This window comes from Priapulus caudatus, unplaced genomic scaffold (genome assembly GCF_000485595.1).
Source record: "Priapulus caudatus unplaced genomic scaffold, Priapulus_caudatus-5.0.1 Scaffold254, whole genome shotgun sequence".
Taxonomy (NCBI): Eukaryota; Metazoa; Priapulida; class Priapulimorpha; order Priapulimorphida; family Priapulidae; genus Priapulus; species Priapulus caudatus.
This window is the reverse complement of record NW_014577315.1, coordinates 199,411-213,476: the sequence shown is the minus strand read 5'-3', so window position 1 is coordinate 213,476 and position 14,066 is coordinate 199,411. Positions and strand designations below refer to the sequence as shown.

Here is a 14,066-nt window from a genome sequence, read left to right as displayed (position 1 = left end):
GTGTGTGTGTGTGTGTGTGTGTGTGTGTGTGTGTGTGTGTGTGTGTGTGTGTGTGTGTGTGTGTGTGTGTGTGTGTGTGTGTGTGTGTGTGTGTGTGTGTGTGTGTGTGTGTGTGTGTGTGTGTGTGTGTGTGCGTGAGTGTGTGCGCGCGCCCGTTACTTCAGAAAAACCAATAAAGGATGAACGGATCGCGGGTCAGTGAAGCGGTAGGCGGCTCACTTGACCGGAAGAGAACGTTCCACTTATGGAATAGAGCGGTGCCGAATAGTAGTGTAGTAAAACCTACTTACAGGGATGTGCTGACAGGCTTACCCGCACCATACAAATTGCGGACGAGCTGAGAGGTGCTGACAGCGGTGCACGGACTTGTAATTAAATGACCGTAATTGCCTCGCAAATTAACAAATTAACAAAGCGAGCTGTTTTCAGAGAGGTCAGGTAACACAGGCCATGCAAAATCTCTCGCCGTCAATTCAGCTGTGTGCACGTCCCGTTGTGTTTAGACGAAACCTGGGCAAAATCTAGCTTGCACGAAAATGTCGTTTACTTCCCAGATATGTACTACACTCGCGAAAAGAGTTTAAAAGGTAATAAATCAAAAAGGAAAAATCTGTCTGTAAACTTGACTGTAACATTTGCAAATCAAAATAGCTGCTGCGCGCTTATCTAAAATAAAAACGAACACAAAATGTAAACCGATAGTTAAAATATTAAAATATACATGATACACAATTAAGGCTTGCAAGAGAAAATCTAAGGAGAATTCAAAACTGCTTTCACATATCATGTTTGCTTCTACGCCCTACTTTTTCAAAAATCTATATGGTCAGATTTCGCGAACAACCCTTCGCTGTCTCCAAAGCCAAAATTGGAAGTTTTAAAGATATAAACTATGACGACAGATATATAAGATATAACAGCGTTGCGACGTAGTACGTCACTAGATGATGTAGGGGAAGCAATGCGGCAGCAGTCACGTTTCACCACTTCCCCTGCAAACGAGCCGCGGGCTGTAATAGTAAGGCAAACTTCAACAGTATTGTAAATTTCCATTTTCAATGACCATAACCCAGCCATCTGCGCATTTCTTGCTCAACACGTTCTAACTCGGTAAAAACGTTTTGATAGAAAATACGGAATGTTGATGCCTGCTCTGGAAACTCGATACTTCACTACATGCGCCATTATTGTTAGCAGTAAGCTCCCGGCCTTTTAGTAACTGAGAAAGCAAGATGGCCGTTTCAAGGCCACTATGCAAGCGCTTCTACTGTTTATATGGGTTTCTGACGATGTCACGTACGCTCGACTGAACCATCTCACAACTGTCGCGTTTCCGCTTGACCGTGAGTAGGTAGATTCTCAAACCACGCTGCTCATTTCGAAAACATCGATACAATAATTGAGTTTCGGCAAGAAATGCGTTAAAACAAAGACGATCTGGTGTTATTGGCGAAGCAACCAGCGGGCAATCCAGCGACTTCCTTCTAGCGCTACTGATCGTTTCGGATATTTACTGCCTCGTCGGAAAAACTTTTAGCGTGCTAAGACGATGATTACCTATTAAGTTTGGCACTAAAACGTTAATATGTCTCAAAATAAAGATTGGTCACAGCTTTAATATTGTAATAATCCTGAGTGAAAATAACGGGGACCAGGTACTAAACGAAATTGTTGCAGGCTTCACTAAGGGAACGTGTCTTGTTATTTAAAGCGGATTGCTTGTTTGCTCAATCCGCATTGTAGCGATAAAATATCCCTAACGTGCAAATCAATTGGTAATTTCGCAATAAGCTAATACCTTTTCTGCTGACCACGAGCATGTCATGAAAAACAATTTAAAGTGAAAGGGAAAATGTAAAATGAACAGTAAAATGGGTAAGGGTAAGAGGTATGTGTAATACAAGAGGTATAATGTAATGCACAAAAGGATAAATGTTATTTAGGAGGTTTGTCTTCGGAGAGTACCTTAATTGTCAGATAATATCTAATGAACAATATCCACTGGAAAAATAACCACCACACAATATCCTCCAGGTAATATCTATTGTAGTCGGTAAGCAGTGACGGTGCGGCAAACCGGAATTAATTACGTTTAAGACAATGGCGGACGCACCTAGCTGGGGCGCATAGGGTCTATGTCTCCCAGGGTACTGCCGGAACGTACCCTGGGTACGGAACTAAGTCACTACTACTAACTCCCTAGACTCGTTAGTGGAGTAGGCGAGGTACGGTCCGGCATATTAGATAGTACCAGGGTACGTTCCGGTATACCGGACCGTACCCAGGGTACGTTCCGGCAGTACCCTGGGGGACATAGACCCTCTCAGCCTAGCTGGGCACCTCGCGCTAAGCAAACTGGCCAAGAGATGATATGTCGATGCATCGCTTGGCGTTAAAGGCAACGACGGACGCACGTTTCCCGCCAAATCTAGTTCCGCTAATCCGGTTTCTCGTGGCCCCTATATAAACCACATCCGCTAGGCATCGACACCTTACGTCACACCGTCACTGCGGACTTATAGGTAAATATGTTTGTCTTTCTCTCGAGTTATCGTACTTGTTATGGTTGTAATATTTGACGATCAACTTAGATACTTACTTGTATTATATTGCATGTATTTATTGGTGATTTACGTTTTCGTATTTCTCTCGCGAAAATCGTATAGTTGTTATCAATACGTAGTAATATTTGACGCGATGAAACTCACTTCCACTGACTTGAATTATATACACGTATTAACGATTTTGCATGAGTATGTGTATGGGATAAACTGTAGATAGTAAAACTTTACGTCACACCGTCACTGCGGACTGATTTGGGGATTGATTTGAGGACCGTGCAACGGGCATTCATCGAGCTAACCCCCCGCGAACAGACGCTTCACAGTACAACATATCCCTTGGGTAATATCTCACTGGACAATACCTGACTGGATCTCCGTAGAGAACATCCACGAAATCATTATCACACACTATCTCATTTAATTCTCATAATTTTTCGAAATTGCTTAAAACGTTACACTTACCTGAGTATCAATATTGAACTTCGTAACCAGTCCCAATTGACCGAAAAATTCCACTCCAGCGGCCAACATTTCCATGGAGTTGAGGGAAAAGTTGTCAAATAAAAGTTCCTTTAGGTTCACATTACGCACTTGATCAGGTAACGTCGTCGCCTATCGCAAGAAAATAATATAGAAATTATCCAACTGTTGCAATAATTGTGTGCAAATTTAATAGAATATTTTATCGTAAAGCTCAAAACTACACAACCATTATGCCAAACACCTATGCGTGCACGCAAGCGCAACACATACACACACACGCACACACACACACACACACACACACACACACACACACACACACACACACACACACACACACACACACACACATACTCTCTCTCTCGCTTTCTTTCCTTTCTTTCTCGACCTCCCATTCCACTGTATTTTGTGTGCTCTCATTTTCTCTTTCGTTCTTCCTTCACTCTAAATCTGTGTAATGCGATCACATAGTCTCCTTTTGTCGCGTAAAAACGGAAGCAGCTGGTGCTGCAGGCAACATTTTTCAACGCGTGGTTTAATACACCATGGACGAGACTCTTTTCCCAACCAGAATGCTCGAGTTTCAAGTATTACGAGTAAACATTAACGATCATGCATTTCTCTTGCAACGTTTGAACGCGCGTGGTTTCTGCATGCAGATTAATCTACTGATTAACTGTTCTAAATATAACGTATTTATGATCTTACCGCCAGAACCATGGCTTCCTGCGGCGATGTCGATGTGTGATAGGAGAGAACCTATAACAACAGGGACTTATGAGTACTAGTATGACGTTCATTGCAATGTAATCGCTATACCGTTATTACGCAGTTTCTGTCTAACACACAAAACTGCTCTACACTACTGCTGACATCCACGAAGATATGCTCATTAAATTGCTTTGGTAAAAGTCCGGCTAAAAGTCGTAAAATGGTGAATAGATACGCATATGTGATCTTCGTGCACAAAACACATGTTTTGCCTCTATTCAATGTTTAATGCGTTCAGCGAGCAACATTTTCAAAAGGATAAAAAGGCGGATGTCTATTTCTGGCGCAACATGAATTGTTATCGAAATACAAAAAAAGAGTTAAAGATATCGAATGATGAAATAGTATATATATTACAATAAATTTATCATTATGCATAAACAGTAAACACTAAGAACATCATGCTAATTCTGTAAATAACCGAGACTAAACATTTCCACGAAATATTGTAACTAACAGTTTATATAACGTTTGCCATACCTCTAATGCAACGGACTGCATCGCAGTAATCTTCTTTTGCTCATTATACATAATGGTGTTATTGATCCCTAACCCGTAGAAGATGGCCACCGCCTGCCAAGAGAGTAAAATATTATGCACTGTCTGAGTTTAGATCACTTACATAATCTGTATGAATCTTCTCGAACAATGATTGCTGCATAGTTTAAAATAACATTTGATGACTATAATCTGGAACAGTTTTTAGTTTTACAAGTCTGTTAAATATTCACTACTCCCCAGTGAGGATGTAGATTCAATCTATCGCGCAACACATGCCATTATTTAAATAAGATTAATCTATTAATATAATAATAACCTTCATAACTCATGGTCATCCACGCACGAAGTTATATCCAATCATACTATATATTCATTTAAACACACTCAAAGCTAAATAACACTACATGCACGCACACACACTCGCAGACACTCACTCACGCACGCACGCACGCACACACATGCACACACGCACGCATGCACGCACACACATGCACACACGCACGCATACACACACGTGCGTGTATATCTATATATAGTGATCACAAAACTGGCTGATGTTCAGCCTGAAATTCTAACCTATAAATTAGCGGAGCTTATATTTGCGTAATAACAAGAACGTAAAGGCTTTATTAAAATTACGAAAATAAAAAAAGGGAGGTGGCATCATATGAAACTAATTTGCCGGTTGAATGGTATAATAAACGCTATCCGCAATATCTTTCCTATACTAAAAGTAAACTGATGCAATCCTTAGATCACACCACTTAGTTTCCGTTCGCTTACAAATACCTCGAATAGTGCTTCATCTGTTTCATCAAAACATTCACCATCTGTTCTGTTCACAATCTGGGTAACGCCTAGCATGGGAAAAAGGAGAGAAATATCTGCCGTTGTCCACAAAGAACAGCATAATGTCAATTTTCTCGAAAGAAGAGATGTTACCGCGTGCATCAACTTTAAAACAATAGTGACACTTTTGTTTTCAATCGATGTAATTTACACCATTGGCGAGTAACAGAACATGATACCAGTAACGCATTGATCACTAATCAACGTTAACCTAGCACCCATGTGTTTAGTGTGCAATTTCACCAACGAAACATTACGTTTACGTAAAATTATCAATAAACCGCCCATTTGCGCTTGTGCGCGTGTGTGTGCGCGTGTGCGCGTGTGTGTGTGTGTGTGTGTGCATGCGCGCGCGCACGCGTGTATATGTGCTCGCTTGCGTGTGTATATGAGGGTGTTCGTCCTCAGTGTAATAGACAGTTTAGCAGCAATATTATGGTACATTTTAACGACAGGACGGCTTCACATTAAAAAAACCATAGACAGCTTACGTAATTTATGAAGCGAAATAATAAAACGAACACGGCCACGTGTGCGCGTCTTAGTGATTCAACACAGTGGGTATCCATGGCAATAGGCGTTGAGGGGCGAAGCTAAAAGCAACTCAGTATGAATTGCTGAATCACTGATGTGAGCATCCATAGCAAGCGGCATATGTGTGTGAGAGATATCCAAATACGGCCGAGTGCTAAGTAGAAACGTCAACATTCGCTTGAAGCTTTTTAACGAACGCATCAATCTCTGCCAAGCGATATATTTTGTCGCTAGAATGTTGGCAGACACCGCAATACAATAGCCGATTCTGTGACGTTGAGCGTGACCGATAAAATGACAAAACGAATGAGCTTGTCACGCTCAATCTATGTTTGTATCTAAGAGGATAGGCGGAATAAATAAAGCGGTATATGATATCACAACCCGAGCGTTACGTTCACGTTATTTCCAAGTAAAACAATTGCATCACTAAAATTTCCGGCCTCTAAAGCTTACGTTGTTGCCTGTAGCGTAGACACGGACACTCGTCATTGGGGTTTCACTGTTTCATAATTACCCTTCATTTTATCGTGACCTACCCGATCTGCCGAGTAGACACTGGTTTTACTTAATTATCTCTGAGTGCCCCCCTCCCACACTTTTCTTGACGAAACGCAACTAGTTTTCGAAATCGGTTGGCTCCGCTCCACCCAGTGTACACATTGGAAAAAGCGAGGTGTGTTTACTAAGGTGGCGCTACATCAAACATACCTATGATGTTTGTATTTCTGTTTCTTATCGGAATGCACAGGAGGCGCTTTATCTGCACGTCGTACAGACCATTCGCCTGAAAGAAAGCGTAAGTGTACATTTAGTCATTCCAAATATTTGCTAAGAAGAGCGGATGGCCAGCAACCGCTTACGCACACCATCGAAGATTTTCGAGCGGTGTTTTTTTCAAAGTATCGGACTGAAATCCCTAAATAGTCTTAATCTTCTGAACAATTTACTCATCATGCCACACGTACATACGCACGCACGCACGCACGTAATCACATACACACACGCGCACGCGCACGAACACGCACCCGCACACGCACACACACACACACACACGCACGCACACACACACATATATATATATATATATATATATATATACGTTTTATAGTCATGAAGGAGGGGTGTTATTCATTAGTAGCCCTAGTATGTTAGGCGAAGTTAATCTCGTTAACTTCAAAATTAGTGTACTCTAGGTATTTGAAACTCTAAAAACCAGTGTATACATCACTGTAGTTGTTTCTTACTGACTCCACATTGTGATGTCACCCCGAACCTGGACGCCTCTTAGTCGAGGCAACCATAGATCTATGCATAGCCTGACGCACACGACCAATTTTTGTTGTCATAAAAGAAAAACATTTATCTACAACCGGTAATTGGCCATACGCTGTGGCCCGAATCAAAGAAACCTGATTGTCTTTGAGCGTCCATCTGTTTGATATTGACGACAATTGTTTTGCCTCTATGCCAAAAAATCGGATTACGTGAATTGAACGTATTTAATGATTACGACAGCTCTGTTTTATTGATCAATCAAGGATAATTTTATATTAAAAATGCCGACGTCCATCGAATGTTGCCACGGAATAACGAGGAAATGCTGATCAAATTATGGAAAAGACAGAAATAATTGTATGCGGATACCTGACCCCCAGTATTCCGATTGGTCAGACGACGATCACAGCAGAACAAAATCGGCCGTGTGCGGTCGTGTTGTATCATGTTATGTTCTGACACTCGTCGGTGTCCACTACACTGGATACAGTGGCAAGATGATGGCGAAAAATAAACAACAACAACAACAACAACAACAACAGATATCTGATACAACAAAGGTCAGCTGCGCGCGTTATGCTTTCTATGTCCGGCGGAAGTTGTCGGACACATGCGGGTAAGTGACCCTGCTGAGTCGAGGAAGTGCTTCGCTGCTTACATCCGAATCGGATGTCGATACCAACGAAACAGCGCTAAACAACTGAATGCAACTGGCTGCAATTCACTGCGACTGCAGTGCTTAGGTCGGCCGACTGCGACGCGACTGGAAGTAACTGGATTTCGAGCAACTGGAAGCGATCAGCAGCGACTAGTTGCCACTAGTTGCTCGGAATAGAACAGTGGGCAACTAGACGCAACTAGTCGCTGCCGATCGCTTCCAGTTGCTCGAAATCCAGTTGCTTCCAGTCGAGTCGGCTCGCAAGCCCGACATAAGCCTTAAGATATGAGTAAGATATACATGTTTGTCATATAACATTACATGATGTTTAGTAAAATTGTACTTTTCATGCTCAAGGCCTACAGCTACTACTATGCTTACCTTCATTTATGAACTTCTTGTAACAAAGTATAATTAGTACGCTCTATATACGAAGTATATATGCACTACTTTGTAAAACTGTTTATGCCGGCATTTACCTGTTTGTACCATCACTGAACTATGTTACCATCATAGTGTTGTAGATATTCTGTATAACGTATAATATAATGTAATGTACATATGTGTTTCTGGAAATAAAGGACATAATAAAAATAAATACAAAATACATCAGTGTTGTCACACAGTGTGAATTCGCACGTATGAGCATGACCATTCGGTGACCGTGTACCATACCAGCCTGACGCAGTTGCAAATAAATTGTATCACTGTGTCCCGACGTACTGTGGATTGCAAATTGCGCCCCTGTCCCCAGGATCATCTGAGATTAAAATCGACCAGGATCATTCATAAATGGGCAAGATCGACGAAAATTCTCTAGAATACGAGATGGAGCTGTGAGTCAACTCTTGCCAACCCCTTCAAAATGCCTAGAGCTGATCAGTAATTTTTTCGCACGATGTGGTTGAGAGGGATTCGTAGGATTAAAATGCTAAGTTCTATCTTCAGGCTTGGATTCTCCATCGATCAGCGTCAGGAGCTATCGATCGTCACGTAGCCGGTCTAATTGTATATTTTAATCACGATAGCCTCGCATTTTCGCCTCGCCAGCTGACCTTTAAGCGGCTATTCTCTTGCCGGCGTGCGTCGGGTGCGACTTGTGCATGTGCGCCGGTACGTGCGTGCGCGAGTGCGTGCTTCAGTGAGTGGATGCGCGAGTGTGTGCTTCAGTGAGTGGATGCGTGAGTGTGAGTGTGTGCTCGCGTTAGGGTGCGTTTATGTACGACTTTGTAATTCGTTTCAAGGTAGTTTTCTTTATTTAACGCAAACCCCGAACTTGAACTCAATTTGTTCGAAAGGCGAAACCCATTCATACAAGTGCAGTTATTTTCCCGCACGGATCATGCGAAGTATTCATGCAGTATATCTGCTTAGTTGCATGAGGTATGCGTTGGACTTCCGAAACTAATTATGTGATAACAGGTCGGCACGCACGCACAAACGCGCGCATGTACACACGCATGCACACACACACACATATATATATTTATATATATATATATATATTCCAAGCTGTGAAAACATCTCTCAATATAAATCTATTAGACAAATGAGGCAGGACAAGTTGTAACTCAGGGTATGGTAGACATACGTGCAAGAGTAAACGGTCACGTTAGTAACCACCCAATTAGTTTAAAGCCGCTTATTAGTATCTACTCTTGCAATTATGTATATAGGCATCAATTTACCGTCTGTATCTCATTGTTGTGTAGCCGATTGCTGCATTGCGTCTGCACAAGAGATTGGTAAACATGTTGCCGCCGCGTTCTCATCAGATTCAACTATACAGTAAGCAGCCGCGCAATTAAGGTAAGGTAAGGTAAGGTAAGGTAAGGTAAGGTAAGGTAAGGTAAGGTAAGGTAAGGTAAGGTAAGGTAAGGTAAGGTAAGGTACCTACCTACCTACCTACCTACCTACCTACCTACCTACCTACCTACCTACCTACCTACCTACCTACCTACCTACCTACCTACCTACTTACCTACCTACCTACCTACCTACCTACGTACCTACCTACCTACCTACCTACCTACCTACCTACCTACCTACCTACCTACCTACCTACCTACCCACCCTCACGCCCAGCCAACCAATCCAGTCCCTCCCCCACCCATCGCCACCAATTAACCCACCCATCTCTACCAATTAACCCACCTAACCAACCACCCATCCACCCACTGACCGCGTATGTGCCAATACTATAATCGTATTGCATCTGATAAAGGCAATGTAATATTAATCAAAACTGGCTTCCATTCTATATGCTAAATGCGCCCCTCGACCAACTGACGTGCGAACGTCGTCGGGTATTTTCGGTTTACGTACTTACATTAATTAACGCGTTCACCCGTGTAACTGCTCATAAATACGCATCTGCTGGTGACTAAATGTTAATGCCTTGAAATTAACCTAGCCGCCGCTGTATGCATACAATATTTATATGGAGCGCGCGGAGAGATGCTGCACAGAGTAGATAAGCGAGATTGTGCCAACTTCGCCACGAGTCAAATCGGGTCCTATTGCACTCTTCTAAGTATTAAAAACCGTTTTCCCATATTGCTAACGACAGCGCGTCAAGTTTCATTTCATATTATAACCGGGGGCGAGTCCAGGACGTTAGTAGGATCTTCCCGGGAAGGGTGAAGCCCCCCCCCCTAGAACAGCTTTGGTAAAAAATTTGGTCGTAAACATACATTTTGCAAACATTTTCGAAGCAATGAAAAACACTGATTTTATAACCGATAAGTATTAAATTTTCTAATAAACTTATTATCACATTTTGTTTACTTTTAACATGACATTGACCTTCGCATATCCGAACCATGCGAAAGAGTAGATCTGCCCCTGATAAGAGAGAGGTGTCGTAGCTTTTACGTGAGGTACTTTATGGGATCAGCTTCACGTGATCAGTCTGACGTGACTGGTTTTTAACGGGATCAGCTTTATGTGATCAGTCTCACGTGACTGGTTTTAACGTATTCAGCTTCACGTGATCAGTCTCACGTGACTGGTTTCAACGTGATCAGCTTCACGTGATCGGTCTTAGGTGTTTAGCTGCATGCACGTATTTGCAATAGTTTTATTATTGGAACGGCCTAAACGCATGTAGCCACACCCAATATTTACGGTTTCTGACTTATTGCCGATTGGCCACTTCGTGTACCTGCGGAAACCTGACTGGTTATTAAAATGACGTATTTAATAAATTAATCGTTTTATGAAGATAACCGCTATACACAGCACTAATACTACAGCTTGTACAGCTATGTTAAGATGGTCACCTACAGCTGTATTACTATGTTGTTAAGACAATCATTGCGTCGTCTTTAAAAGGTCTTTATCTATACTCATTCGTTGTGCTGTGAATTACAGGGGGTTAGATGGAACTGTTATAGACCTGCGTATAAATTCCGGAGAAAATACAACGGGGGGAGAGATAGTCATGACAGCTCAATGTCGAATGCGTAGCGAAGAATGTTCAAGATTCGTTATCGTTCCAGCAAATACATGAGTGTACACTTTTAATTTTATAGTATTAATCAGCAAATATGTCATCTATAGATGCAAAGCAAGCGGTAGGAGCCCAAACATTGCTGCAGTTAAGACATACCTGAAATACGAAATGGAAGTTGAAAAATATATTGCTACGACAAACAACAAGATTAAACAATTTTATGGTAAATGGGCAACTCTATTACATAAATTATAACAATATAAGTCACATTTTAAGACATCTTAGGTGACGCACAACAAATATAGAATACACGCGCGCGCGCGCGCGCGCGCGTAGAACATTTGACTCGTAGGGACAGCCTGTATAAAATATGAAGCCATCCATCTACAAATCTAATATTATAATATATGCTAATAAATTAACACAATGATTTGATAAAATATAAAGCAAGTTTACCTAAGCGCTATTATGTTTAGTCTAAAATTTGGTAAGCCAGAACCGTGCAGGAAGGTAATTAAGTATGCGACGTCGAAAGACACTATATATATTGGTTTTCGGTATGCAAGGGGTCCTGTTGTGTCGACTAGCGTTATATGCGTTATATATGCCTGTTTGAAATTCATATACATGCAAGCCTACGTGTAAATGACGAGGTGGCTACGTGACCAAGACGTTAGACGCAAGGCGATAAGTTATGTATTGCTGTACGTGATTAATTACAGAACCCGTGCTCGAGGCAAATAAGCGCATAGCAGGCGAGTCATTATTCGATATAAGAGCAGCTCTTGTACGTCGAGTTGTGTTAACATCGACTCGATACACCACGTCGCCTACAGTACATGTTGCATGGACGAAATTCTACCAGATCAGAGACCGTGCGTGCGAATCACACTGTAAACTAATTTCTCTTCACTCACTTATAGACATTTCAGAGTAACGAGAGCAGCGCCATCGCGAGTGAAGTGAGTCTAGATATCATGCGGACACGCAAGCGGGAGGTAAAAAGTACCCCGTTCCCAGAGGGACTATGAAATTCCGACCAGAATGTACTATTCACCTGGTGATCGATCCTGAAGTCCATGTCGGCGTCAGCGATGTTGACGACGTCGCCGTTAGAGGCAACCTGCTCAATGATTCTCTTCGCTACCCTCAGATCGGCGAACTTATCCGTGTTCGACGAACTGTGAACAGCGTCGACAGCAAGCATTATGTAGGAAAATATAGTCACGCGAAGAAACGGCGATTCTTATTACGTCTAGACAAGCTGATAGCAGGGAAATCGTTACGAGTTTGCTACGTCCCTAACACTAAGCGCGCAATTTCTTCAAAGAACCATTCCTATGATTAGAATACGTCCTTGTGATGTTCTGCATCCCTAAAACACATGCAATTTCATCAGAGAGCTTCCCCTGTGATTAAAATATCCCTTTGCGATGTTTTTTCGTACGTGTAATCAATGTTAGTGTATAAATCATTTCGCGTCCGGAATGATATCAGAGAGCTTAATTGGCGCGGCAGGTGACGAGTGATTAAATTTCCACACAAATAAAAGCTCTTGTTACATTAAACTACAACAGAAAGCAAAATTAATACGACCAGTTGAGACGGGTATACTATAACACTGAAGCTCCAACTAGAGACCACCTGCTGCAAAAGCGAAGAGAAAACGAAACTACGAAGACGAGACCTAGCCGCCAATTATAGGCCAGACTATTACTGTGTCACAGCGCCAACTAGGCAATGACGTCGTTATTTCACCAGATTAAGTGGGTCAAATTTTTTTGTCGAAATTCCGGACATCAAACAAGACGAATATCACTCTTATACTGATACAGCTTACGTTAGTTTTTGTGGTCAAAGCCTATAGAAAATAGCCCATGATCACGCAGCGGTTAGTACGAAGTCCTGTACTGTAGACGCATTGCACGCCATGTTGTGTAAATCCAGATGAAACTCCTTCTGTCCCTCGTTGCTCCTTTCCTTTTTTCCCCTCCGCCATTTTTTCTGGCTTGCTTTCTTTCCTTGTTCTTTTCTTCATTTTCCAATTTCCACATTCCTTCTTTCGTTTATTCCTCCGCCCTCCTTTCTTTTCTTCCTTCCCCCTTCTTCCGGACTTGTTTTCGTTAGCCATTGATGGCTCTTCATTATTTTCTTCATACATTTTCCTTATAGCTCCTATTAGCTACAGATATTATAATGATTCCTTTGTATTCGTCGATGAAACACGCACATGCAAAAACGCAAACTCGCTAAATTGGCTCGAAATTAGATCTCGTGTCCGTGCTAGTACGAAGGGAGCCGTCTGTGGATAAGAGTTTACCCATACTCGTCAGCAGGTATAGCCATGATGGTAACAGCCGAGAATATACGGCATCTTACTGACTTGCTCGAAAGGACAGTGTCGTTCGCGAATTCATACGTAGACATTAATCAGAGAGAAATTGTTTGTTCGTTCAGGCGTTCTCGTCTCGCGTTATCTTATCTATTAAATTTGATACGCGTTGTCTTTACCAGGGCCGCTGCAATTACCGCCACCAACACGAAATATATCACATTTGGATAGGGAACTCATGATCAGGGAGAAGGCGCCTAACTCTCCTATCTAAAATGTGCGATGCACTGATGACGGTGAACGAGCGTTACGCCTTAGTTTGGTTGGCAATCATTTAGTCGTATCGCGATATGGGCCCCACCCGCATGTGTCTTACTATTCTGGTTTACATGATTATCGTGATATTAACGCGACAGCGATAGATAGTTTGTCGTTCAGTGCATTCCAGAATTCATCTCCACTTCTGTCGAGTGCGTTAAATCAGTCTACAGTAGTATATAACATGAAATTTACATGTTACTAATACAAAATCGAAGTAGTGTGCGCGCGCGTGTAAGTAATCGCACGTGCTAGACCATCGATTGTCTAGGAGTCTGAAATGTCTGTAAAACCAAATTGACTGGATGCATCGTGATATCCCTG

The 14,066-nt window shown here is 42.1% G+C and overlaps 1 protein-coding gene across 1 annotated transcript in view; it reads right to left on the bottom strand.

Moving 5' to 3' along the window:
- The window catches only part of LOC106808108 (dual 3',5'-cyclic-AMP and -GMP phosphodiesterase 11A-like), a 20,867-nt gene extending 15,684 nt beyond the window's left edge, over positions 1–5,183 (bottom strand). Inside the window, exons 1-4 of the mRNA XM_014810683.1 lie at positions 5,109–5,183; positions 4,299–4,391; positions 3,756–3,806; positions 3,027–3,176 (exon numbers count right to left, since the gene is read on the bottom strand). Coding sequence (XP_014666169.1) covers positions 3,027–3,176; positions 3,756–3,806; positions 4,299–4,391; positions 5,109–5,183 — 369 coding nt within the window. The remainder of the gene's footprint in view (positions 1–3,026; positions 3,177–3,755; positions 3,807–4,298; positions 4,392–5,108) is intronic.
- Positions 5,184–14,066: the final 8,883 nt, after the last annotated feature.